The sequence below is a fragment of the Capricornis sumatraensis genome, chromosome 15, assembly GCF_032405125.1.
Source record: "Capricornis sumatraensis isolate serow.1 chromosome 15, serow.2, whole genome shotgun sequence".
Taxonomy (NCBI): Eukaryota; Metazoa; Chordata; class Mammalia; order Artiodactyla; family Bovidae; genus Capricornis; species Capricornis sumatraensis.
In genome coordinates this window covers 26,894,282-26,919,849 of record NC_091083.1, presented here as the reverse complement: position 1 = coordinate 26,919,849, position 25,568 = coordinate 26,894,282, and the positions used below count along the sequence as shown (strand labels likewise).

At 43.5% G+C, this 25,568-nt stretch overlaps 1 protein-coding gene across 2 annotated transcripts in view; it reads left to right on the top strand.

The window, feature by feature from the left end:
• The first annotated feature begins 1,299 nt into the window (after positions 1–1,299).
• PIP4K2A (phosphatidylinositol-5-phosphate 4-kinase type 2 alpha) overlaps positions 1,300–25,568 on the top strand; it is a 181,658-nt gene continuing 157,389 nt past the window's right edge. Inside the window, exon 1 of one of the 2 annotated variants that reach the window (XM_068986962.1) lies at positions 1,300–1,440. In XM_068986962.1, coding sequence (XP_068843063.1) covers positions 1,300–1,440 — 141 coding nt within the window. The remainder of the gene's footprint in view (positions 1,441–25,568) is intronic. The other variant, XM_068986963.1, reaches the window with a different exon arrangement.

The following is a 25,568-nucleotide window of genomic DNA, read 5'->3' as shown; positions in this document are numbered from 1 at the left end:
CTTCTTTATGGTCCAACTCTCACATCCATACATGACTACTAGAAAAACCATAGCTTTGACTAGACAGACCTTTTTCAGAAAAGTAATGTCTTTGCTTTTTAACATGCTGTCTAGGTTGGTCCTAGCCTTTCTTCCAAGGAGCAAGTGTCTTTTAATTCCATGGCTGCAGTCACCAACTGCAGTGATTTTGGACCCAAGAAAGTCAAGTCCGTCACTGTTTCCGTTGTTTCCCCACCGATTTGCCATGAAGTGGTGGGGCCGGATGCCATGATCTTAGTTTTTTGAATGAGTGGAATGGATAAAAGGAAGGGGTATAGGAAACACTGCAGAGGATTTGAGCTAGAAGGTGAAATTCAGGGTGTGATTCTCCTGGTCAAACCCAAGGCTCTGGATGAGGAATGCTGGGTCCTGTCTAAGGGAGGGTGTTAGCGGTGGTGGTAATGACAGCGCAGCAGCTTAGACGGGAGTCTCACTTCTGCAGGCTTGTGGGAAGGCTCAAGTTCGGGGTCCAAAAGGCCCGATGGGTAAAGGCACAGAAGGATTAATAAGGTCACTGCAGGACCACTTCGGGAGGCGGCCAACGCTGTGCTCTTTCCCTCGGTGCTAGGGAAGCCCTGGTCTCCACAGCGTCCCAAGGTCTCACTAGCTCTCCCCATTCCTGGCACGGGTAAGCGGCGCTGCACGGAGCCTCCTTTCTTCGCCTGACCGCCGCCTCTGGGGGGCTCCTGTCCTCTGACCTCCCCACTCTCCCCACCCTTCCCTCTTTTCTCCAGGACGCCGCGCGGGAGTTCTCACCCTCCCCGCGTCGCACGCCCACCCGGCGGCCTCCTCGGCCCGCGGGGAGCTACCTCCCGGAGCTCGCCTGCGCCCCCGGGGCTGCTGGGCCGCTGCTGCCGAGACGGAGCGCGACGGCGCAGCTTAACGGTCCCGCGGCCGCGCCCCGCCTGGCGGCGCCGCAGCTGCTGCTCGCCCGCCCACCCGCCCCCTGCGTCATGACGCCGGCGCCCAACGCGGAAGCCGCTCGCGGCGCGCCTGGTCCAGCCGCGGGCTGAGCGCGGAGCCGCGGGCGGGCGGGCGCGGGAGCCGAGCCGGGGCGCGAGCCGAGCGCAGCCTTCTTCGCCAGCCCGGCCAAGCGGGCACCGCGGGCTGAGCGGGACGAGCGCACCGGCGGGCGTACGGGGACACGGCGCGCCGGGGCCGCCGCCGAGGGGGATGCGGCTGCCTCCCCGGGCCGGCGTGTAGAGAGGGCGGGTCCCCGGCCTCGGGAGCGCGGCGGTGGAGGGGACAGAGGCGGCGGCCATGGCGACCCCCAACCTGGGGTCCTCCGTCCTGGCGAGCAAGACCAAGACCAAGAAGAAGCACTTCGTCGCGCAGAAAGTGAAGCTCTTTCGGGCCAGCGATCCGCTGCTCAGCGTCCTGATGTGGGGGGTAAACCACTCGGTAAGGACTCGGGCTGCGGCGCGCAGTCCCTTTCCTCCTCCTCTTCCTCCTCGCTCCCCTCCTCCTCTCGCTGCAGCTGCTGCGGGGCGGGGAGCCCGAGCCGGGCCCCGGCCCTCCGGCTGCTAGCCCTCCGGGGCTGCCCGTTCGCCGCGGCGCTTGGGTGCCCCCAGCCCCGCGCGCTTCGCGTCCGCCCCTCGGGGCCGCCCGGGCGCGCCTCCGGGATCCCCTTGGGACCGTAGGGCCGGATGCGGGACGGGAGGGTCCAATTTGCATTTGAACCCTGCGGCGAGTACCGGTATCAGCCCCAGGCCGTCCGTCCGCTCTCCGGCCGATCTGTCCCCGCAGCCCGGTAACTGGGAAGTTTGTGCGGGGCACGACTCCGCCGGAGCTGTCACCCCTGCTGGCGGGGGCTGTTGGGGCCAGAGTGCCGGCGATCCCTTCCTCTGCGGGGGCGGCCCGGTCCTCCTCCGTCGGGCAGGTGTACCTGTCGGAGGTTGGGAGTGTCTGGAGCCTTCCCGCACGAGGGACGGGGGCGAGAATACTGGAGATCGCGGAGCTTTGGGCAGCGGCTTAGTGCTTAGGTCCTTCTCCGCCCCTCCTCCCCTTTAAAGGCTATATTCTTGGACACAAGGAATCTTTCTGGCAAAGAAGAAGGCAATATAAATATGGCACTGGCGTTTAGCATCTTTCCCTACTCCCCTCCCGTCTCGCCCTGCCGCTGAGCCGGCTGAAGAGCTGCTTGGCGGGGCGTCTTGCTCCGCACATCTCCTCCCCCACTTTGGGGAGCCAGGCCGAAGTCGCCGCCTGCGGAAGGGCGGCCTGGGGATGACCGCAGGAGGGAGGGTCTCGGCGGGTGCTGTGGAAGGCGATCTTGAGTTGACTGCATCAAAAGCTGGAGGAGACGGCCTGCGAAGGTTGGCTTGGAAAGGTTAGCCTAACACACAAGCCAAGGTGCTGAAGATGCGCGGCTGCGGGCTATGCGGACTGCGGTCTGAGGGTCCGAAATAGCCTCCTGCTGATCTTAACAGCGAGAAACTCTTGCAGTTTTAATCACCTTAGGATCAGGAAACCCGATAGGAGCTGTTGGCTGAGCCGTGAAAGTTTCAATGAGCCTGTGAATTTTGACCATGACCTACCCACTGCAGTCAATCGGCGTCTGGGGATAAGTGTATGTAAGCTTGTCTTCCGTACTTTAGATTTCGATGGATGTCTATGGGCCCTTTACAGCATAATAGAAATGACGGAAAACCATGCTGGTCTTTTAAAAGAACATTCTCAATGTAATGAACTTAGTTGAAATGGTTCAAAAACATCGTATTTGTATTTTTCTTTCCCTAGCTGAGCTGGGGGAAAGGTGAAACTGTATTAGAATTGGTTGTGTTTGTAAGGTGTGACTGTTTTTAAGAAGACTGAAACATGATTATTTCCATCAAGCCTAATGCCTGATCCACTGAAGTTTAACTTCCTGACAACTTCTTTAGCAGGCTTTTGCAACAGCAGACACTACTACATCATCCTCCACCCCCCCCCATTTTATTACAGTAAATAAAATGTTATTTTTTCTTATGTAATATGTGTACAGTTCAGAGTTATGTTTTAAATTTGTTAAGCTTCTTAAAATTATGTTGTCGTTAGTTGCTTTTTTTTAAAATTAATGTTAGTTCTGTATGTATGGATGCTTTTATCTCCTTTGAAGTGCTGGTGTTTTGGTCAGGAGAGTGTTTGTGTCTGAGGGTTTAACTTACTACACTAGCAGTGATAACATGCCACTGAAAGAGCCTGCTCTCTGGGAATTTAGTCCCAACTCCAGTTTACTTTAGAAACCTTGTAATCGTGTGTTACTGTAACCACTTCTGTTGATACTTTGTATTTTTTAATTGCTACATTTGTTTTAGAATTTCTTGCTAATTGGAAATATTTAAAATAATGTGTGATTTGTAGATAGTGCATTTTCTTTTGCATTCAAGAAAGTTTGCAAGTCTAAGTGTAGTCATCCAGAGAAGTCAAGTTTCCATAGTATGAAATATAACCATGTTATTCATTCAACAAATGTATATCATCAGGCATATTATGGTAGCTTCTGTACAAAAGACTGCTAAAAATGCTCCTCATGTTTTTGTCCAGATATCTTTTTTTTTTTTTTTTGAGGGCTCTGAGTTGACATAAGAAAGGTCTGTTTCGCAGCCTTCTTTTTAAAAATGTTTATTTTCTTTTTTTTAAAGAAAGGAAGTGTATATAAAGATGAAATCTAAGCACTCAGATGCCATGTGTTTCTGGTTGATTTCATTTTAGGTAACAAAGTCTTAGATAAATATTTTCATATGACCTTGTGTGCACCAAAGTCTACAGTATAGTATGAGAATAAATTTGTCAGTTGTATTGTGTATGAATGGAGACTTTTGGGAAAGCCTGGTGGAGCAGGAAGAGATTATTCAAATCAGTCCTTCTCTATATTTCTTCTTCTTCTTTTTATATAATTTTATTCATTTATTTAATTTTATTTTTTGCTGTGCTGAGTCTTCATTGCTTTGTGCAGGCTTTCTCTAGTTGCGATGAGTGGGAGTTACTCTTCATTGGGGTGAGTGGGCTTCTCATTGTAGTGGTTTCTCTTCTCATAAAGTGCAGGCTCTAGGCATTCGGGCTCAGTAGTTTCAGCTTGTACACCCTAGAGCGCTGGCTCAGTAGTTGTGGCACATGGGTTTAGTTGCTCCTAGCATCTGGAATCTTCCCAGACTAGTGGTCAAACCCCATGTCCCCTGCATTGGCAGCTGGTTTCTTATCCACTGCCCCACCAGGGAAGTCCCTTTCTGTATATTTATAATGTAATCAAAATTAATGGGGAAAGATGTCATGAAGGTTGCAATTTCTTGCTTTTACAATTTGTATCTGGAGCACTAAAGGGGAAACTACTACTCTGTAGTCATTTGCTACATTGAGGATCATGTAGGCATCTTATAATGTTGGGAATCATCTACACACCACAGTAAAATGCTCATTGGACCTGTGTTCCCCTTCTTTTTCTAACTCTGTTGACCTTGGGCCTATTAACTATTTTTGCATCGATATTTGTTCTGTGAAGTAAGGTTAGTGGACTGGATGATTTCCAACTTTTCCCCCTAACTTCAGGATTCAACTACTTTTACAGTCAGTTAGGTTCCTAGCACCGACTTAGGGTCCCCAGACTAGAAAGAGTAATAATACATGACAAAAGAAAGAATAATGATAGCGTTGGACTGTCATAGAAGAAGTAATAATATGTAACAATAGTTACATGACTATTATAACCTTGCAAATGCAGCCACTCTCAGGGATTTTTCAAGGCCATGGCTATAGGCTAGGAAATCTGTGGTGATGGCAAGAGATGTGTGAACTAGGAGTTTGTGGGACTGATTGTATGTAGCTGGACTGCTTTGCAGTCTGTTATGTCCAGGTCTATTTGATCGAAATGTAGAAACTTGTAATTAAGGTAGAAAATTTCAAGTCCATTGTGGTGATAATTCTCAGTGACAAGAAAAAGCTTGACTTTATGTGGTTAATTTGATATGTTACTGCTTTCTGACTTAGAATACCCATCAGTGAATGGACCACTGCCAATTTTTATTTTAAGTATTTTAAGTGGAGAATATAATTGAATACATAAAGGAAAAGACGACTTAAGAAGGCAATTTTGTCTTGTTACATTTGGAATTAAACTAAAAATGATCAGGCAGTTAGCTTCTTACAATATTTTAATAGTGTGTGGAACATAGAGAATGATAGGAGCCAGGGCTCTTTTACATAGGTGTTCTAAGAGATTTTTATGGGAGTGAAATAGCTTTTTAGAAATGAGTATTTAAAAGCCTGTTTAAATATCTATAGGAAGACCTTTTGGACAGAAAAAGTTTAAAGGATGTAAAACTTGCTTAAAACCAATGTAGTGTTTAGAAGTAATCAACATTAATGTTAATGTTTGGAGTTGTTGTTGTTGTTGTTGTTTTGGTTGAGAGCCATGGAAATGTGGATGAACACAGGCCAAATTCTGAAATATAAGGGGGGTTTTGGAAGTCCCAGTGGCAGGAGGAATTGGTAAGCAAACCAGGAGAGCAGGGCTAGGCTGGTCATCTTGATAACTGGAGCCGGTGCTTGGGTGCTCTCGGGACTTTTCTGTCTGTTTTGGTTTTGTTCTTGCTCATAGCTGTCAGATTTCCTCCATGAGCAGAGAACTAATGCCTCTTGAATTTCACTGTTTGCAATCCTCCCCTCCCCACAAAGGGGTTTTCTGTCTCTGATTCTGTTAATAAACATCCCATGGAAGGATTCTGACTGGTCCAGCTTCCATCAGTGGTGGCATTTCTTGGATCGAGCAGTTGTGAAAAGGTGACGGCTCTTGCTCATTGGAGTTGAGGAAGAACAGTTCCGCAAAGAATGGACAGGCACCATCAGGCAGTGTCCATCCTAGTACTAGAGCTGAGTGATTGTCTTGGTGCCCAGGCCCCACGTTTTGTGTGTTTTGGCAAATACGCTGTTTTCTGAGCTGAGCGTTGTAGCCTTTGTTATGTTCTCATCAAGATCCTAAGACTTGCAATGATGCTGTGAAATAGTGATGCCTTTTAGGTTCATGGGTTTCTGTTCGGGCACTGAAAAAGATAAAAGAAGGAAACTAGGGTTTAACAGTGAAATGAATAACTGTGAAATGTTGACTAAATGGAATGGAATGAGGCAATTAAATGAAAACCATAATGAGCCAGACAATAGATGAAACCCAGTGAATGGAACCCAAATAACCGTTCATTGAAGAACTAGTCTCAGACAATTTTTTTTTCTTCCCTTTACTTTATAGAGAAAGGAATAATGCCAGGCACAAACATGCAAAGTGTATTATTAGGGAAATATTTTCATACCTGCTAAAACTTGGGACTATATCCTGAGAACAGAATACATTTTCTTCTCCGTTTATTGACTACCGTAGAGTGAACTTGAATATTCAGAATGAGGCCCTTGGCAAGACAGTGATTTCTCTTTCTATGACAGGATTGTCTGCTACGTTTTTGCTACAGCAAGAATTGTAATAAACAAACAAAACCTACCTTATGTTGATTAAAAAATGTGGTCAACCAGAGTAGTTAATTCTGCCAAAATACCTTTGGAAATACAAATTTTGGAATTTAAGGGAATTGGGACAATTTGGCCAAATGTCTTGTGCTCAGACAGATTAGGTTCAAATCCTGCCTCCGTCATCGATGGGCTATTTGAGCAGACTGACGTTTCTCCACTTGAGCCTCAGTTTACTCATCTTACAATGGAGATGATGATGCTGGCTATCTCACAGGATTATTTGGGGTCAAGTAAGATAATGTATTTAAAGCCGAGCACTATAATTGGCACATGATAAGAATTCAGTAATTGTACCTTAAAAATGCACAAATTCAGATGCCATTAGGCTGGTAGCATATTAATCAGCATTAGACAAGTGCTTCTCAAAAATTTGTTGTGTGTTTGAATCATCTGAGGACATTTAAAAACTACCTCCTAGCTTATTTCCCCATATATACTTTTATTCACGTTTCCTTGTGTGTGTGTGTGTGTGTGTGTGTGTGCGCACACACACGTGTGCGCCATGGACTGCCCTACCCCCCACCCCCCCACCCCTGCCATGGCAGTCCAATGAAGGCTGTGGATCCCTTCTCAGAATAATGTTTTTGACCAAATGAGTGAAAATGGATAGAGTACATCCTACCCTTCACAGATCTGCTGAATTCTATCCATGGCCCACTTGGGGGGTTTGGAGAACCCAGTTAAGAACCATTCCAAGAGTAAGTTGAGGATGGTGTGGGGAGGGAAGCCAGGAGAGAATCCAGCAGGTGGGAAGAATCATACATGGTAGGAACAGGCATGTATGAATGAATTCCCTGCGGAGATCATAGTGCTAGGAGGTGGTGGGGTTCAGCCCTGTGCACTTAACCATGGAGCTGTGCTGCTGGGCCGGGGCCAGAACTTATCATTTCTTGCCCTCTTTAGTGATCTTTTCTTTCCTTCTTTAGCCTTAAATGCTTTGACTGCGGCTGCTAAGTTGCTTCAGTTGTATCCGACTCTTTTTGACCCCAGAGATGGCAGCCCACCAGGCTCCCCCATCCCTGGGATTCTCCAGGCAAGAACGCTGGAGTGGGTTGCCATTTCCTTCTCCAATGCATGAAAGTGGAAAGTGAAAGTGAAGTCGCTCAGTCGTGTCCGACTCTTAGCGACCCCATGGACTGCAAGAGCGACCAGCTCCTCCATCCATGGGATTTTCCAGGCAAGAGTACTGGAGTGGGGTGCCATTGCCTTCTCCGAAAGGCTTTGACTAGGTATTGGCTATTCGTAAGGAGGAAAACAATTTTTCTTTTACAGAAAGTCATTACTTATATTCGAAGCATCTAGGAAGAGAGCATATGTAAAATTTATTCATGAAAAATCTTATAGAAAGTTTTAAAACAGGTTTCCCTATCAAGTGCTCCAGAGCCACCTATGGGTGTTGGCCACTGGGTTGGAGAAAGACTTTTTTTTTTGCCATCGTTGTCTCACTTTGTACTGACCAATGCTCCCTACTCTGGGGCGCCCCTTCTTGGGGCCATCTTTTTTTGGTGTTTTTTTTTTTTCTCTTGTTTTCCTTCACTCTTTAGGTGCCTGGGGCTCTTCCTCTCCCCCTGCAGTCTGTCCATGTTGAGATGCCCCAGGATCTCAGTGTCTGCTTCTAGAACTTCAGAATGTGTTTCATCTGTGTGACCTTATTTAGCCCTGTGACTTCCCATGCTGATAACTGAGAAATGTGTATCTTCCCTTCTGACCTCCCTGCCAGCTCCTTCTTCAGTGTTTTATTCGATATCTTCACTCGAATGCCCAATGGGCACTTCAGATGTGTCCCCACCAGGACTCTTGGTTTCCTCTCCCGGCCCTGTTCTACCTGCCCTGATCCAGTTTCTTCCTCGTCTCAGTCAACAGACACCATCTGCCCAGGTGCACAAGCCCTAAACCCAGGAACCAACCTCGATCCTTCTCTCTGCCTCACCCCTGCCCTCGTGACTCCCAGCTCCGAGGCCTGACTCTGCATACTTCTCTCTCCCCAGATGAATTCTCTTCCTCTAGAACACATAGGAGGCTCCAGGTCACCTGTGGCCACCCTGCCCTGTCTCCATCAGGTTCTCAACAGTGGTGGCAGGTCACTCATCTTTCTGAGACGTCAGCGACGTCCTGTCACTTCTTCACTGAAAACCTTCCAGAGGCCGCCCTATGCACATTTAACTGGATCACTTTGCTGTACACCTGAAACTTACAAAACATTATAAAGCAGTTACACTTCAATAAAAAATAAAAACAAACTTGAAGAGGAAAAGAAAACTGAACACTTTTCAAGTGGCTTGGAGATCTTACCTGCCTTGTCCCAGCTTTCCCCTATGCCTTCTCCCTTCTAGCCACACTGGTCTTTTTCTATTCCTTAAATAAACCAAGCCCACAGCAGCCCACCCGCCAGCTTCCACACTGTGTTTCTTCTTCATCTGGAATGTTCTTCCTTGGGTCTCTGAATGGTGAGTCCCTACTCCTCATTTTACTTTCTCAGCTAAAGGCTTGCCTTCTCCTAGAGCCTCTGTGACCTTATCTAGAGAAGGCTCTCCACTCTCATACGGAAATGGAGTTGTGGGAAATGGAGTTGTTTACATGCTGATTATTTCTCTCCCCTGACTGGACTGTGAAGCTGTTAACTTCAGTTCTCCAGCATCTGAGACTTGGTCTTGTCACTGCCGCCTCCCTGCATCCAGAATGGTGCTTGTATGCAGTAGGTGCCCAATAAGTACTGTGGAATGAAGAGTGGAGCCACCGAGTGCTCCACAGGGGTATCAGGAGCCCTTCCACAATGGATTTTCATCAGCACACAAGCTCCATTTTTGCTAGGACTGAGCAGAGCGTTTAGAGCAGTTTGCTGAGTGGGTTGAGCAATGCCTGGGGGAGTTGGGGAGGCCTGCCTGCAAGCTGGTGATAAGAGATGTGGGGTAACCACAAGCTGATGACAAATCCCGGAGCCTGTGTCCATAGCCGCCGGGGAGAACTTTGCCTTGTGAACATGGCAGAGAAGGTTCTGAGTCAACAGCCTCTCTCCCAGAACGTCACGAAGTCAACTGTGCTGAAGACTACGAAAGCACTGCTGAACAGTCTGAGACCCTGTGTAGAAGAGTGCACTGCAGGGTCATGTCTGGTCTAGCCCATGTGGTGGGAGTCTGTTAATGCAGGAGTCCCCAGCCTCCAGGATCGTTAATAATGCCTGATGATCTGAGGTGGAGCTAATACAGTAATAATAGAAATAAAGTGCACAATAAGTGTAATATGCTTGAATCATCCTGAAACCACCCCCTCGCCACCCCATCCTGCCCCACCTCATGGAAAAAACTGACTTCAACCAAACCTATCCCTGGTCCCAAAAAGCTTGGGGGCTACTCTGTTAATGTCTTCCGGTATGCCTCTAAAAGGTTCAGAAGCATGCCATACATACGTGAAACTGAAGATTCTACAAACGTTGTGGAATCAGTGATGATCCCAGTGCCTCAGATCTTCCTGGGTATCTTTCTACAGTATTACGTTTCTGCTGGTTCTTAGTCATGGTGCCTCCTTCCCATGTTTGCCTGGTAATTTTCGCCATGAGCTGCTCATTTGGACAATATTTGAGGAGGATTTTTGAGTCTTAGGGTGAAAGGGTATCCCTCTAATGAGGATTGTTCTTGTTGCCGGGTGGCTAGGAGCACTCTGGACCAAGGCCATTTTAAACTAAACTCAGAGCTTGGGATTTTTTGGACTTGCTAGTGATATATGTTTGGGCTGTAGTCCCATGGGGGTAGAATGGGTTTATTTGGGGATCACCTTTCCCCTGAAGCTGTAACCCTTTTGGGTCCTGGCCTTATGGAGAGAGGGTTTCCTGTAAGATCCCCATGTTGGGTGGGCCCTAGGCACCAACCTCTGTTCCTTTTCACCCACGGGACCCTCCCATGGGAGCTGACAGCTCTTACATCCCATGCTCACTCAGAGTTTGGCAAGGTAACTCCTGCCTCCTCAGTGCTTTGATGCCTTTAAGAAGTTGTTTTGAAAATATTTTTTATTCAGGATATTTAGTTGTTTTTGGTGGCAGATAGTTCCACTTTAGCAGCAGATATGGAAATCAGCATCAGTTTCTAAAGAGAGGGAAGGCCAGGGCACAAGCGAGGGTGAAGTCAGAGACCCCAGGGTGCTCAGGTGCTTCTCTGCCCACCCCAGGGATCGGTCAGTGAGGAACTCAGTGCCACCAGAGGAGACCCTGAGAAAGTCATTGTGTCCTCCAGATAAGAGGCAACCAGAGTCTAAACCAGGGCAGTTCCCTGGTGGCCGAGAGAGGGTGTCTCCAGAGATGTTTGGGAGGTTGATTTGGCTGGATTTGGTAACTGCATGAGGGAATGGATAGGAAGGCGTTGAGGGTGACCCCGGGTTTTCTAGTTTGGGTACCTAAATCGTTCTCTTTCATTCATGCTCCGTTTCGTTAATGGTTACCTTTTGGGCTATTAGCCAAAAAGAATCCATATTATCTGCACTTAGATTGCTCTTTTGTAGAAATGATTATATTTGTACCTTTGATGTTTACGTAAACCTTTACAGTTTATAGGTAAATCCAGCATTTGACAGATAATTCAGCATTTGACATCTTCAATCTAAATAAATTCTACCTCCACAACTACGAGATGTGGTTTCATGGTCTAGTTTTAACTAATATGTACTTCATTTTGTAAAAAGTGTCATTTTCATGTCTAAAGTTCTTCTACCAATAACCTGTAATTGGTCTAGGGTACTTTTTTTTGGGGGGGGGGCGCGGGGGAGGTGTTTTCTTTAAGGCCTTAGAGGAAGAAGTATGAAAAAGACAGATTTTTTGCTTGGAAGGAGTTCATAGACCTACTGGGAAGATAGGCAAGTAATTATGTAAACAAGGTGCTAAATTGGTGAATTAATGAAACTGCCTTCAAGGTTTATTTGGTTGTAAATGACAGTCATGAAAATCAGCTTAGCTAGAGGGAAAAACAGGGAGGGGTGGTGGGGTAGCTCCTGGAACCCTAGGGCCCTGAGAGCCTTGTGGTAGACAAGGATCCAAAGTGTCTGCTTCCTCACTTTCTCTCGAATCTTTGCAAGACTTTTCCTGAATCTTTTCTCCAACAATATTGTCTTTTCTCCAACAACATTGTCTTTTCTCCAACAACATTGTCTTTTCTTAGCTGCTTTGTACAAGTCTACCCCACACAGCAGCTATGCTTATTTGCCCCTAGGTGCAAGTCCATTCAGATGGCATTTAGTCACCCTGCACCTAATTTCAGATTTCTTAACAGTGAAAAAAAGGAGTGACAAAGAAGAGAGTCAGTGGCCATCAGAGCAGCCAGCTGGGGCCATGGGGACTCCCACAGTGCAGGTTTGGCACCCAGGTGGAGGGACAGTGACAATTCTCAAACCTTGGAGTCTTTCCAGGCGAGGTACCCCTCTCCCCTCGTTGTGTGCACAGATCTACCGATGACAAAGGCTTCATAAACTGCCCCAGGAGACTTAGTGCTACTTGAGCTGGATTTTGAAAAATGCATTGGAGTTCACCTGGTAAAGAGGCTGGAGGGGACGGTTATAGGCAGAGTAAGAAGTGTGTTGTTGCTGCTGTTGTTTAGTCTTTAAGTCATGTTCGACTGTTTGCGACCCCATGGACAAGGCTTCTCTGTTCATGGGATTCTCCAGGCAAGAATACTGAAGTGAGTTGCCATTCCCCTTTCCAGGGGATCTTCCTGACCCAGGGATCGAGCCGGGGTTCCCTATATTGCAGGCAGATTCTTTACTGTCTGAGAAGTGTGTACAAGAGCATAAAGCACCTGTGTCGTTTTAGGGACCTGCTGAACCTTTCTTCAGGTGCTGTTATGCTTCCCATCTTCTAGTTTTACAGTTTTGTTTCCATTCTCTCGCATGTATTCCTGTTTAAATTCCTTACTGCTTGCATTGATTCTTTTGAGCTATTCAGATCCTGCCTGCAAGTTGCTGGACACCCTAACAATCAGCTTAGTGCTGTTTGTAATCGTAAAAACATACTTTGTTTTTGTTTCCACCTGCACATTGAGAAAAGCAGTATGTATTGTACTAATGGACCCAAGGATGAGAAGCCTGGATGGCACTGCCATCACATAACCTGCACAGAGATGCCCACATGGGAGGGGCACTACAGCTGCCCACATGCCCCCCAGCCAAGGGCTGCAGCAGTCAGAGCCAGGCTCACTTTTTGTAATTTGCCTGCACAGAAAAAGCTCATCTTCTGATGTACACAGAAGTGGCCTGGGTGCCAGCAGCCTCCCTGCTTTTCTCAGGTCAGGCATCCCAAATTTCATGTCAGAATTCCTAAGGAATTCCTGGAGGAAGCCTTCGGGTGGTGGTGATTAGGCTGGACAGAAGAAAAGAAAGCAGGGTTTCCTTTACAGATTTAAATCTACTCCAGAAAACGCATAATTATGCAGGCTTTTCTGCAATGTGCAAGCTTGCATTGTGCAAATTAGTTTGCACAAGTTTGGACGACGGTGAGTGATGGCCTTTGAGGCAGAGATTGGTCCATACCCAGTTGTTCTTTGGGCACATTACTGCTTAATGCCTCCAGGCAACAGGGTGCAAAATTACCTGACATGACCAAAGGCAGCAGGCCAGAGACACTCTGTCCCCTGGTCCTTGTTGTTTGCTTGACTCAGGCGTCCAGATCCTGGGTGTTGGAAGAATGAACTTGATGCTTCTGTCCAGTTTTTGTGCATTTGGTTCTAGTCTGTATAGACTCAGTGGTTCCTTACATTCTTTCCATCATGTGATCTTCACAATTGAATTTTCAAAGATAAAGTCCTTTCTGTATTTCTTAGAAATTAAGCACTTCTGAAGATGGGTATGAAAGGCTCTTAGCAGTTTATTTTTTTACACATTCTACAGGTTTTGAGTGGCTTTCCCAAAATCTATATTTAGTGTGTAAATAGAATATAAAGTTTTTCAGGAACACATCTATTACAGTATAAATAGAGACATTTGTCCTTACAGTTTGTCTTGCATACCTGCATGCCCAGATTGGAATCCCCCTACTCCCAAACACAAACACCATCACTGTCATTGTTTCATTTCTGGGGATAACCAGGTATGGATGGTATTGGAAGCCTTGCAGACCAAGTTATTCCTAGTCTTAAAAAACTTGAAGATACCGATCCAAATAAGCAGAAACTCAATTTCTTTACTCTTGAATTTTCCTGAGTAATTCTCCTCCAGCCCCACCACGTTGCCCCCTCTGTCTGTCACAGTCCCAGGTGTCTGGGGTGTTCATGAATCTTTCACAAATCTACCTTGACTCCTGAGGTTTCCGTGCTCCCAAATGACTTGTTCCACTGTGCTGCTAATCAGCTTTACCTTTTAGAGAATATGCTCTAGCTTTTTTCTGTGCCCCAGAGCCTGAGAAAAAACTTTCTTTCCAACTGACCCCCTCCCTCATAGAACCAAGACCCCAGGCTTTTACTCCATTAGGAATTGAAATATGTTTCCCCATCAAAACAGCCAGCCAGCCAGCCACCTTCCAAATGAATGCTTGGAACATTGAAACTCAACCCATTTGTAAAGTATTCTGCTTGCACACAGATGAAAAGTTCAAATGCTCTGGCATAGAAAGAACTGTTCAGAGCAATTATGATAAATCCAGAAGGCACTTTTTTGTTGTTGTTGAGCACATTGAGCCAAATTAGGAGGACAGGAGAAAATTTAAGGGACATTTTAAATGAAAAATATAGGTTAGGATAAGCTAGTATATGCCTTTGACTTACTCACTTTTCTTTTGTAATTTTGGCATCAGATATTCACAGATTTAAAACATGTCAGTAAAGATTTGATCCAGTAAATAGGCCATGGTGAATATTTTTGTTTTGTGTTATATGGAACTTTTTTTTTCTTATGTCTGTTTAGGTGAACTAGAGTTGTTCATGGTTTCAGTGGAACTTAAATTCTAATAAGAGGTGAGATGTGTGTATGTATGTATTTTTGTGTATGTATGGTATATCTTCTGTTTGAAAAATACTGACAGATATGGTGAAGAATTAACATGATCATTCTATTCAAAAGCAATCATTGTATATCTTTTTGAAAAATATCTTTGAGATTATACTGTCTATATATTTCCTCATATCACTGTGTTCTTCATGGTGACAATTTTTAATTACTGCCTAATGAAGTTTTAATAGTCTATATATTGGTTCCAGTTCTTCACCATAAATAATGCTGCAATCAACATTTCCTTATATAAAACTTCTTCTTATATTGGTTGATCTCCTTAGATTCCCCTTTGAGGGAGTTGATCAAAGGGTATGAATATATTAAAGCTCTTGGTCCACTTTGCCAGGGTGCATCCTGTGAAGCCTGCCCCAGTTCATAGTCCCAGCAATGTGGGTGAGAGTCCTTTCCCACATCTCTTACTCTGAGTATTTCTAAGTTGAGCAGAAAAAGACTGGAGTAAAATGATACCATTTTCTTCACATGTGTCTTTTTAAGAGCATGCTTTGAACTCATTTCAAGCTCTGTTCAGAGGAGTGTTGTTGTTGTTCAGCCACTAAGTCGTGTCTGACTCTTTGCAACCCATGGACTGCAGCACACCAGGTTTCCCTGTCCTTCACTATCTCCCAGAGTTTGCTCAAACTCATGTCCATTGAGTCGGTGATGCCAACCACCTCATCCTCTGTCGTCCCCTTCTCCTCCCGCCCTCTATCTTTCCCAGCATCAGGGTCTTTTCAAAAGAGTCAGCTCTTCGCATCAGGTATCCCAGGTATTGGAGCTTCAGCTTCACAATCAGTCCTTTCAATGAATATTCAGGGTTGATTTCCTTTAGTATTTACTAGTTTGATCTCCTTGTTGTCCAAGGGACTCTCAAGAGTCTTCTTCAGCACCACAGTTCAGTTCAGTTCAGTTCAGTCCAGTCGCTCAGTTGTGTCTGACTCTTTGTGACCCTATGGACTGCAGCACACCATGCCCAATCCAGTGGCATTTATTGGCACACAAAATGCTTCACCTCCAAGTATCCCAGTCAGGAATTTTTTGTTGTTTAAACTTGCTGCTTCATGTCAGACTTGACCTATGGCTGATTCAGATGCATCTGTTCAGAAGACATCCTGGATGTCCACAGGAGTCCCCAATCACTGTGAGTGTGTGTGTGTGTGTGTGTGTGTGTGTCTCCCGTCTGTAGTCCTGTCGTTGGCTCGCAGCTTGGGTCTGTGTGCATCCGCTCTGCTCTGACCCACCTTATCTGATGTAAACACATCAGTCACCTGTGCTGACCTCCCAGCCAGCCTGCCACCTGGCTAGGCCAGAGAGGGGAGGTTGAAGCTTCACTAGGTTTAAACTGTGAGCGTCCAGCTCGCTTCTGTTTAGATAACTGGGATTTAGAAAGAAGAAAGCAAGGTAGTTTTTCCTTTCAGCAGAAGTGAGTGAGTATACTGTGTATTTTCATAACATAATAAAATTCCCTGTTTTAATTAACTCTTTTACACAATCCAAAAACTAACATTTCCCTTTTACTGAAGGAGAATTCCTGAGAACATTGAAGAAAACTGAAGAAACAAAGGCAGAACTCGTAGAAAGAAAGAAAAGCTTCGAAGCCAGAGCCACCAGATCACCGAGACTTCCACGGCACGTGGATGTGTTTTATTGTGAGAGCAGCAGCCACAGTTGCCAATTTTGGGGCAGCCTGAATGACTATTTCAGATGGATGCAGGCTTTAAATTTAACCCCTGGAGGATACATTTGTTTAAAAATTGAACCTTAATTGAATTTTTTTAAAAGCTTGAATTAAATAGAAAATTAAGGGCTTTTTATAAGAGATGGTACTATATATCTAACTTGAGTGATCAGTTACCTAAGAGAAATATTTCTATCCTATTACTATTTTAAAATATTAAATGCTTGACACAAAAAGCAGAAGATATTCTATCTTACTAGAGAAATCTCTTTAATTCCTGTGTTGGGGGTCACAGACTATTCTGAGTAGGCTTTGGGATGGGGGTTGAATGAGAACTTAGTCGCTGTGCCGCTAAGTCGCTTCAGTCGTGTCCGACTCTGTGCGACCCCATAGACCGCAGCCCACCGGGCTCCCCCGTCCCTGGGATTCTCCAGGCAAGAACACTGGAGTGGGCTGCCACTTCCTTCTCCAATGCATGAAAGTGAAAAGTGAAAGGGAAGTTGCTCAGTTGTGTCCGACCCTTAGCATGGACTGCAGACTTCAGTTAAATAAACAATATCAATTTTTCATTAATTCAAAATGAGAACTTTTGGAATTATGAATATAAATCTTTTATACCCCTTCTGTTCTAAAGAAAATACATTGTTTCCTCATGTGAAAAATTTCTGTAAGAGTTCAAAAAAGTTTTAGTGCACAGTAATATTTTGAATGGAATTGTTATCTTCCACTTAGCCAGAGTGGCCAAAAATACTATTGTAGAACAAATTCATTCCCATTTCTGAATCTCCAAAGCAAAAGAACATTTAAGAATTCATTTCAACTTGGTTATTTATAAGAAGAAAAAACTTTTCTTATGATATGAAGAATAGTCCTAAATAACAAGTTATAAGCTAGAAATATTTACTTAAAACTGTTGGATACACTAACTGAAAAGAGATCTAGCCTGTGTTTCCTTTAAAAAAAAAAAAAAGACAGATCTTTCATAGTAAGACACAAATTAGAAATAATATGACTAATCATTAGTGTGAAACTTAAATGAAATAAGATGTATCTGCCTGTTGAAATATGTTGTAATTGTTAAACATGTTTATGGAGATGAATGAAGTGCTATGGAGAAGTGCATATTGAGTAAGAAAGAAGCCAGTGAGTTTTGAAAATATTCAGTTCAGGTCAGTTCAGTTGCTCAGTTGTGTCCAACTCTTTGCAACCCCGTGAACCACAGCACACGAGGTCTTCCTGTCCATCACCAACTTGAGTTGGTGATGCCATCCAGCCATCTCATCATCTGTCATCCCCTTCTCCTCCTGCCCTCTATCTTTCCCAGCATCAAGGTCTTTTCAAAAGAGTCAGCTCTTTGCATCAGGTGTCCAAAGTATTGGAGTTTCAGCTTCAACATCAGTCCTTCCAATAAACACCCAGGACTGATCTCCTTTAGGATGGACTGGTTGGATCTCCTTGCGGTCCAAGGGACTCTCAAGAGTCTTCTCCAACACCACAGTTCAAAAGCATCAATTAGGCGCTCAGCTTTCTTTATAGTCCAACTCTCACATCCATACATGACTACTGGAAAAACCATAGCCTTGACTAGATGGACTTTTGTTGACAAAGTAATGTCTCTGCTTTTTAATATGCTATCTAGGTTGGTCATAACTTTTTCCAAGGAGTAAGCATCTTTTAATTTCATGGCTGCAGTCACCATCTGCACTGATTTTGGAGGCCAAAAAAATAAAGTCTGACACTGTTTCCACTGTTCCCCATCTATTTCCCATGAAGTGAAGGGACCAGATGCCATGATTTTAGTTTTCTGAATGTTGAGCTTTAAGCCAGCTTTTTCACTCTCCTCTTTCACTATCATCAAGAAGCTTTTTAGTTCCTCTTCACTTTCTGCCAGAAGGATGGTCTTATCTGCATATCTGAGGTTATTGATATTTCTCCTGGCAATCTTGATTCCAGCTTGTGCTTCATCCAGCCCAGTGTTTCGCATGGTATACTCTGCATATAAATTAAATAAGCAGGGTAACAATACACAGCCTTCATGTACTCCTTTTCCAATTTGGAACCAGTCTGTTGTTCCATGTCCAGTTCTAACTGTTGCTTCCTAACCTGCATATATATAGGTTTCTCAAGAGGCAGGTCAGGTGGTCTGGTATTCCCATCTCTTTCAGAACTGTCCACAGTTTATTGTGATCCACACAGTCAAAGATTTTGGCATAGTCAATAAAGCAGAAATCGATGTTTTTCTGGAACTCTCTTGCTTTTTCCATGATCCAGCGGATGTTGGCAATTTGATCTCTGGTTCCTCTGCCTTTTCTAAAACCAGCTTGAACATCTGGAAGTTCACAGTTCATGTATTGCTGAAGCCTGGCTTGGAGAATTTTGAGCATTACTTTACTAGCATGTGAGATGAGTGCAATTGTGTGGTAGTTCGAGCAATCTTTGGCATTGCCTTTCTTTGGGATTGGAAAGAAAACTGACCTTTTCCATTCCTGTGGCCACTGCTGAGTTTTCCAAATTTGCTGGCATATTGAGTGCAGCACTTTCACAGCATCATCCTTCAGGATTTGAAATAGCTCAACTGGAATTCCATCACCTCCACTAGTTTTGTTTGTAGTGATGCTTTCTAAGGCCCACTTGATTTCACATTCCAGGATGTCTGGCTCTAGATGAGTGATCACACCATCATGATTATCTGGGTCGTGAAGATTTTTTTGTACAGTTCTTCCGTGTATTCTTGCCACCTCTTCTTAATATCTTCTGCTTCTGTTAGGTCCATACCATTTCTGTCCTTTTCTTGTGTTTTACCTTTTTTTAGCCGCACTGTCCAGCGTGTTTGATCTTAGTTCCCCTACCAGGGATTGAACTTAATCTTTTTGTGTCTGTGATTACTTATATCTTTTTATAGCTTGATTTCCCCACCCCCACCACGCATTGCAGTGCTTTCATGGTTAGGAAAACAAGACATGTACTGAGATGTGATGGGTGGAAAAAATATTTTACATCTTGAATTTGATAAGGCAGAAATAATTGTAAATTTTTGTTTATGAAATAGATATACTTCCTTGATACAAGAGATTGTTTTCTTTGGGTAGCCATCTCAGGAGATCCTTTGATTAAAGGCATTACTGACTATATTGAAGAAATGATTAAATAAATAATGATTATAAAAGTTGTTACTTTTTGTGAGCTTAGAATAAACAGAGATAATCTGGCATGGTTACCACATATTTAATAGGTGTGCAAGTTTTTATTCTGGACCACATCAATGAAAAAAATCTGAGCACATGCCCTCCATATTTGAGTTTTTATTTATACATTTCATATGTGTACTACTACATTATTTTATGTTTTATAATATGCAGATGTTTTAAAAGGCTTCACTAAAGATAAAATAAGTTTTAACAGATAAGAACTTGCTCCAGTTAAAAATAACTTTAACATGTTGTGTGTGTGTGTTTTTTTTTAATGAAGGTACTATGGATGAATTTATATTATGGTTTTTAAAAATCTTGGTGAATACTTTGCAGTAAAGCAATTTGAAAGTCTATTCCTACATTCAACTTATTTTGCTGTTTGTTTTTAAAACAGAATAGCTGAAAAAAGAAAAAAAAAAGGTTACTTTACAAAGGTTTATTGATCCAAACAGATGAAAAACATTATTGAAAATTTTTATTATCTAGTGATTCTCATTTTCAAACCATCTACCAGCTATGCAAGAGTTTTGGTTAAAACCTATCATATAAATTTCTATGTTCATAGGTATTAGAGTTTATATTAATAAAGATGGGGGGGTTCAAAATAAAAAACCTTTTTATATTTATTGAAAATGTTAAAAGAGATTAGAAAGTATTTCTGTTTTCTGTAGATACAGAAACACATCTCTTTTCAAAATGTTTTCTCCATAGCATGGTTGTTTCTTTCCAAAAGGCAACTATTTTCTTCCACTAGTTAAAAACCTCATCTTTATCTTGAAGGGATTGATTTAGTAACCTCACTAATAAAGAAAAATCTGCTAGCCCACTTGTGATCATAGACTAGGTCAATAAATTTTAGAACAGATTCTTCTATGTATTTTGCCATAAAGTAACTATAGCACCTCTATTTTGTACACAATGTTTTTGTGGTCACTCTTCACCTCATTGCTTAAAGGTTTTTTTTTTTTTTTTTTTTTAATAAAACCACAAAGATGACATCCTACCATAAATAAACCAAATGCTTAACATAGGGCCCTCTAACATGCAAACCCAAGCGAGGGTGCTGATGTTGATATAAGATGCATTTCTTTCCTTTTAAGGTAAAAAGAACCATAAACTGATGCTCTGGTCTTTTTTTTTCCCTTGCACCAGTAGATTGTCTGCTCACTCCTCCCCCATACACATGTCTTAGGAGAGTCTTAGAGTCCCTTATGTGAATGAAGGAATGGAGGCGGACTCCAGATATACTCCTCTTTCATTAGATTATTTTCATTTCTTAGGTTCCATCTCAAAAATCATAAAATGTTAGAACCAGAGAGAATTTGTGACTTTTTTCCCCCTAGTGACAAGGAATGTAGTCTTGACTCCAGTTCTGAAATGCTTTCAGCAGCTCTTCCTTTCCAGTAATTATTAGAAATGTGACAAAGAATGCTCACTCGTTTCTGAGACATGAGAAATGTGCTGCTTTGAAGTGTGTTCTCAAGTCACTTACGAAAGCCCTGTGGGTCCACTGTTTGCTGAGAACTGGGTTTCCCTTCTGTCAGGAGCTCACAACTGAAAACACAGGAAGTAACATCCAACAGTCGAAGTCATGGGCAAGCCCCCTCATCCTTCATAGCACTGAGTGGGGCGCACATCAATAAGGAACAGCTCTAAGTCCCAGGGGGCGCTAGTGGTAAAGAACCTGCCTGCCAGTGCAGAAGCCATAAGAGGTGTGTGTTCAGTCACTGGGTCAGGAAGATCCCCTGGAGAAGGAATGGCAACCCACTCCAGTATTCTTGCCTGGAGAATTCCATGGACAGAGGGGCCTGGTGCTACCATCCATAGGGCTGCAAAGAGTCAGACATGACTGAAGCAGTGTAGCATACACTATACTGTATTAGACTACTTGCATTTTGCACAAATGATGGTGTAGGGACTTATATTGGATGATGAAAAGTAAGGAGTAAAGCAATTTTAAAAACTCAGTATCCAAAAATTTATGTAAGTCCTTCTGGAGGAAATAAAAGCCCAGTACCCTCTTTCCCTTGTGACAGTGCATCTACACAGAAAGACACTGAGACAGAAATCAGTCATCCTGAGGAGGAGAAGAATGTGTGGGAGAATAAGAAGAAACTTGGGGCAGGGAGGACAGGACTTTCCTGCTGGTGCAGTGGTTAAGAATCTGCCTGCCAACACAGGGGAATGGATTCGATCCCTGGTCTAGGAAGATCCCTCATGCCACAAGGCAGCTAAGCCTGTGCGCCACAACTACTGAGCCCATGTGCCTAAAACCTGAACTTAGATTCAGTGCAAAAATCACTTAAGGGTTTATCCATGTCTGTCTACAACCCCCTCCCCTGCTTCTCCTTTCTGGGCAAGGTTTTCCTTCTAGGAGAGTTCACAAGGCTGGGCTTGCTTGAACCCTTCCCGGGGCTGCTAGGGTGGGGACCCCCTGATCTTAGGTCTCAATGAAAAGTAGCCCCCCCTCCCCAGCTCACCACAACCAGAGGAAGCCCACGTGCAGCAACAAAGACCCAGCATAGCCAAAAATAAATAAATAAAAATATTTTTCAAAATACTGTTAAAAAAGAAGAAAAAGAAACCTGGAGTTCTGTCACATATAGATGTGAAGAAAAAAGTGATGGGTCTAGAAAAGCACTCCCGGTTCTGGACCTCTAAACTCCTGGGAGACAGTGCAGGAGGGAAGATGACAAGGACGCTGGAGGGCACAAGATTCATGTCACCGGGCTGAGGGCAGGTTCGCCAGAGGACCTCTGGGATAAGCTGAGTCATAGCCACCGTCCTGAATGCTGCTAGTGAATAGCGTCATGGGCAGTGTGGACAGCTGCAGTCACCTGGGCATAGACACAGAGCACCTTTCGTGGTATTCACGGAGGAATGCCTGTGTGTGTTCCATCTGAGGGATCGGTGACACTGCAGACCAGTTGGCTTGTTGACATTTCTAGGTGGAGAGGCCTGAAGCAAGTGGGGGAGGGGAGGGGAAAGGAAGGACCCAGAGCTCAGGGGGTCCCCATCCCAGCAGTCTCCTGAAAGGTTCCTGCAAGCCCAGCTGTGTGACCTCTCCTAGAAGGAAAACCTTGCCCAGAAAGAAGAGCGTGTAGAGAGATACAGACGGATACAGACAGATATATACATGAATCCTCAAGTGATTCCTTTATTGAATCTAAGTCTTGATTGTAATTGATTATTTGGAGATGTGTGATAAATTATAACAAGCCCAGATCTTTTGCTCTGGATTCCAGGCATGCACATATGCAAGGAACTGAATGGAAATAGGAATGCCTCAGCTTTTGTGAGTAAAAGCATGTGCCTCATGCTTTTTGAGACTGTGCAGTTTTCCCATCATATGCCAGCCCTACAACAGAAAACATATATATAAGTAAATGCTGTAAGGCGGTTTTTAACTTTGCACATGATATTTGAGACTGTGTATAGGTCGATTTGGTGCAGTCCTTCGTCTTAAGTATGTACAGAATCCTATTCCCTAGTGATAGCATATTTTAACTCTTTTGTGTTATGTGATCAATTTCAAATTTTTCTATTCAAATTGCTTCCTTAATGTAGTCAGAAAATTTTCTTCTTTAAGAATATTTCATATTATTTTAATTTTGGTGGTCCCATTTACTCATCTCTAATAAGATGTGAATTGTATTCATTTTCAAATTTAAAATATTAAAATGGTATAAACCTACTTATTACCACACTGACCTTTATTTATGGATTAAAACAGAAAGAAGAGCTGCTTTCTTCAATTATTGATTGGCTCTTTACTCTAGGATAACTGCCAGGAAGGAAATAGTCCTTTTTTACACCTGTTAATATCACTTTTCAAGTCTGAAAGGAACCCAGGAGTTCAGTGTCCTCTCCCTCCATTCATTTGTGGGGTTTGATTAAGATATCAGTTCAGTTCAGTCAGTCAGTCGTGTCTGACCAGGCCTCCCTGTCCATCATCATCTCCTGGAGTTCACTCAAACTCATGTCTGTCGAGTTGGTAATGCCATCCAGCCATCTCATCCTCTGTCGTCCCCTTCTCCTCCTGCCCCCAATCCCTCCTAGCATCAGAGTCTTTTCCAATGAGTCCATTCTTCGCATGAGGTGGCCAAAGTACTGGAGTTTCAGCTTTAGCATCATTCCTTCCAAAGAACACCCAGGGCTGATCTCTTTCAGAATGGACTGGTTGGATCTCCTTGCAGTCCAAGGGACTCTCAAGAGTCTTCTCCAACACCACACTTCAAAAGCATCAATTCTTCGGCGCTCAGCTTTCTTCACAGTCCAACTCTCACATCCATACATGACCACTGGAAAGACCATAGCCTTGACTAGACGGACCTTTGTTGGCAAAGTAACGTCTCTGCCCTTGAGTATGCTATCTAGGTTGGTCATAACTTTTCTTCCAAGGAATAAGCGTCTCTTAATTTCATGGCTACAGTCACCATCTGCAGTGATTTTGGAGCCCCCCAAAATAAAGTCTGACACTGTTTCCACTGTTTCCCCATCTGTTTCCCATGAAGTGATGGAACTGGATGTCATAATCTTTGTTTTCTGAATGTTGAGCTTTAAGCCAACTTTTTCACTCTCCTCTTTCACTTTCATCAAGAGGCTTTTTAGTTCCTCTTCATTAAGATATAAAACTATGTATAAAATAGACAACTAATAAGAGCATACTGAGAACTCTACTTAATGCTCTGTGGTGACCTGAATGGGAAGGAAATCCAAAAGGGAGTTACATGCATGTGTGTTTGTATATGTGTATGTATATATATGAAAGTGAAAGTCACTCAGTCTTATTTGACTCTTTGCAACCCCATAGACTGTAGCCCACCAGGCTCCTCTCTCCTTGGAATTCTCCAGGCAAGAATACTGGAGTGGGTAGCCATTCCCTTTTCCAGGGGATCTTTCTGACTCAGGGATCGAACCCACATCTCCCACATTGCAGGCAGATTCTTTACCATCTGAGCTACCAGGGAAGCCCATGTATATGTGTATGTATATGTATGGCTGATTCATTTTGCTGTACAGTAGAATCACAATATTGTAAGGTAACTATATGCCAATTAAAATTAATGTTCAAAAAAAGATATAATACTTGGAGCTGATTAGATTTCCTGCAGTAGATAAGAACAAATGTCTACGAGTTCAAGTTTTCCAAGGATGATGCAGTCAGCTGCCTGGGAAATAATGAGTTTCTTATTCCTGAAATTTTCTGACTCTGCTGTATAAGCCCATTTCAAAGTTTTGTCCATGGTGGTAGACAAGGCGCGTAAACATTCACACCCAGAGCAACTCCCACAGGCAGACTGGGCTTGGGCAGCCTTCCTGATTCCCTGGCATTAAGCCTACCCCTCACCCCTCGGTCAAGAATGAGGCAGAGAGATACAATGGTCTTGAGTCTACTTACATTCATGTATAAAAAGTAATTTATTACAAAACCATGTTACAAAATTATTGTTGGTGTCAGATGACCAAGAACACAGCTGCTGACTGAATACTGTCCAGTTACCAATGTTGGAGCTGACAATGGCTACCCCCAAGGTGTGTCTTTATCCAGGAATGCCAGCACCAGGTGGGTGATGGGATTAGGTAGCTTTTAACTTTCTTTCCTTTTTTCTTTTTCATTAATGTATAGTTGATTTACATTATTACATTAGTTTCAGGTGTACAACATAGTGACTCAATGTTTTTCAAGATTATACTCCATTTCAAGTTAATATAAAATATTGGCTCTATTCCCTGTTTTCTAACAGTCTGTCCTTGTGTCTAATTTTATATATCATTGTTTGTACAACTTTTAGCTTTCTTGACCCTGAGGCTTCCATTCTGTTTCAAGACCAAAAATTCACAAGGAAAATTTTATTTTAATGACTCACTTGTCTTCTGAAATTTATTACAGTTGACATTATGATTCAGAGAGGTAGACTGAGGTCCTTACCCATTCCACCTGTGTACCTGTATAGCAGTAAATACTTGACCCAATATTAAGTATAAAATCACTGGGTAAATAAAAGAAAGTCAACTGAAGGATATGCACAGATACTCTGTCAAACCCCTCTTAAAAATTACAGGCATAAAATCTCTTATGCTGTGTAATTATACATTTTTCATTTTCATTCTACATCTTTTAATGCTCTCAAATGAAAGCAGAATCTTAGGAATCAAAATCCTATGGAAAATGTAAATCTTAGTATTCCAGAAAAAATCATACC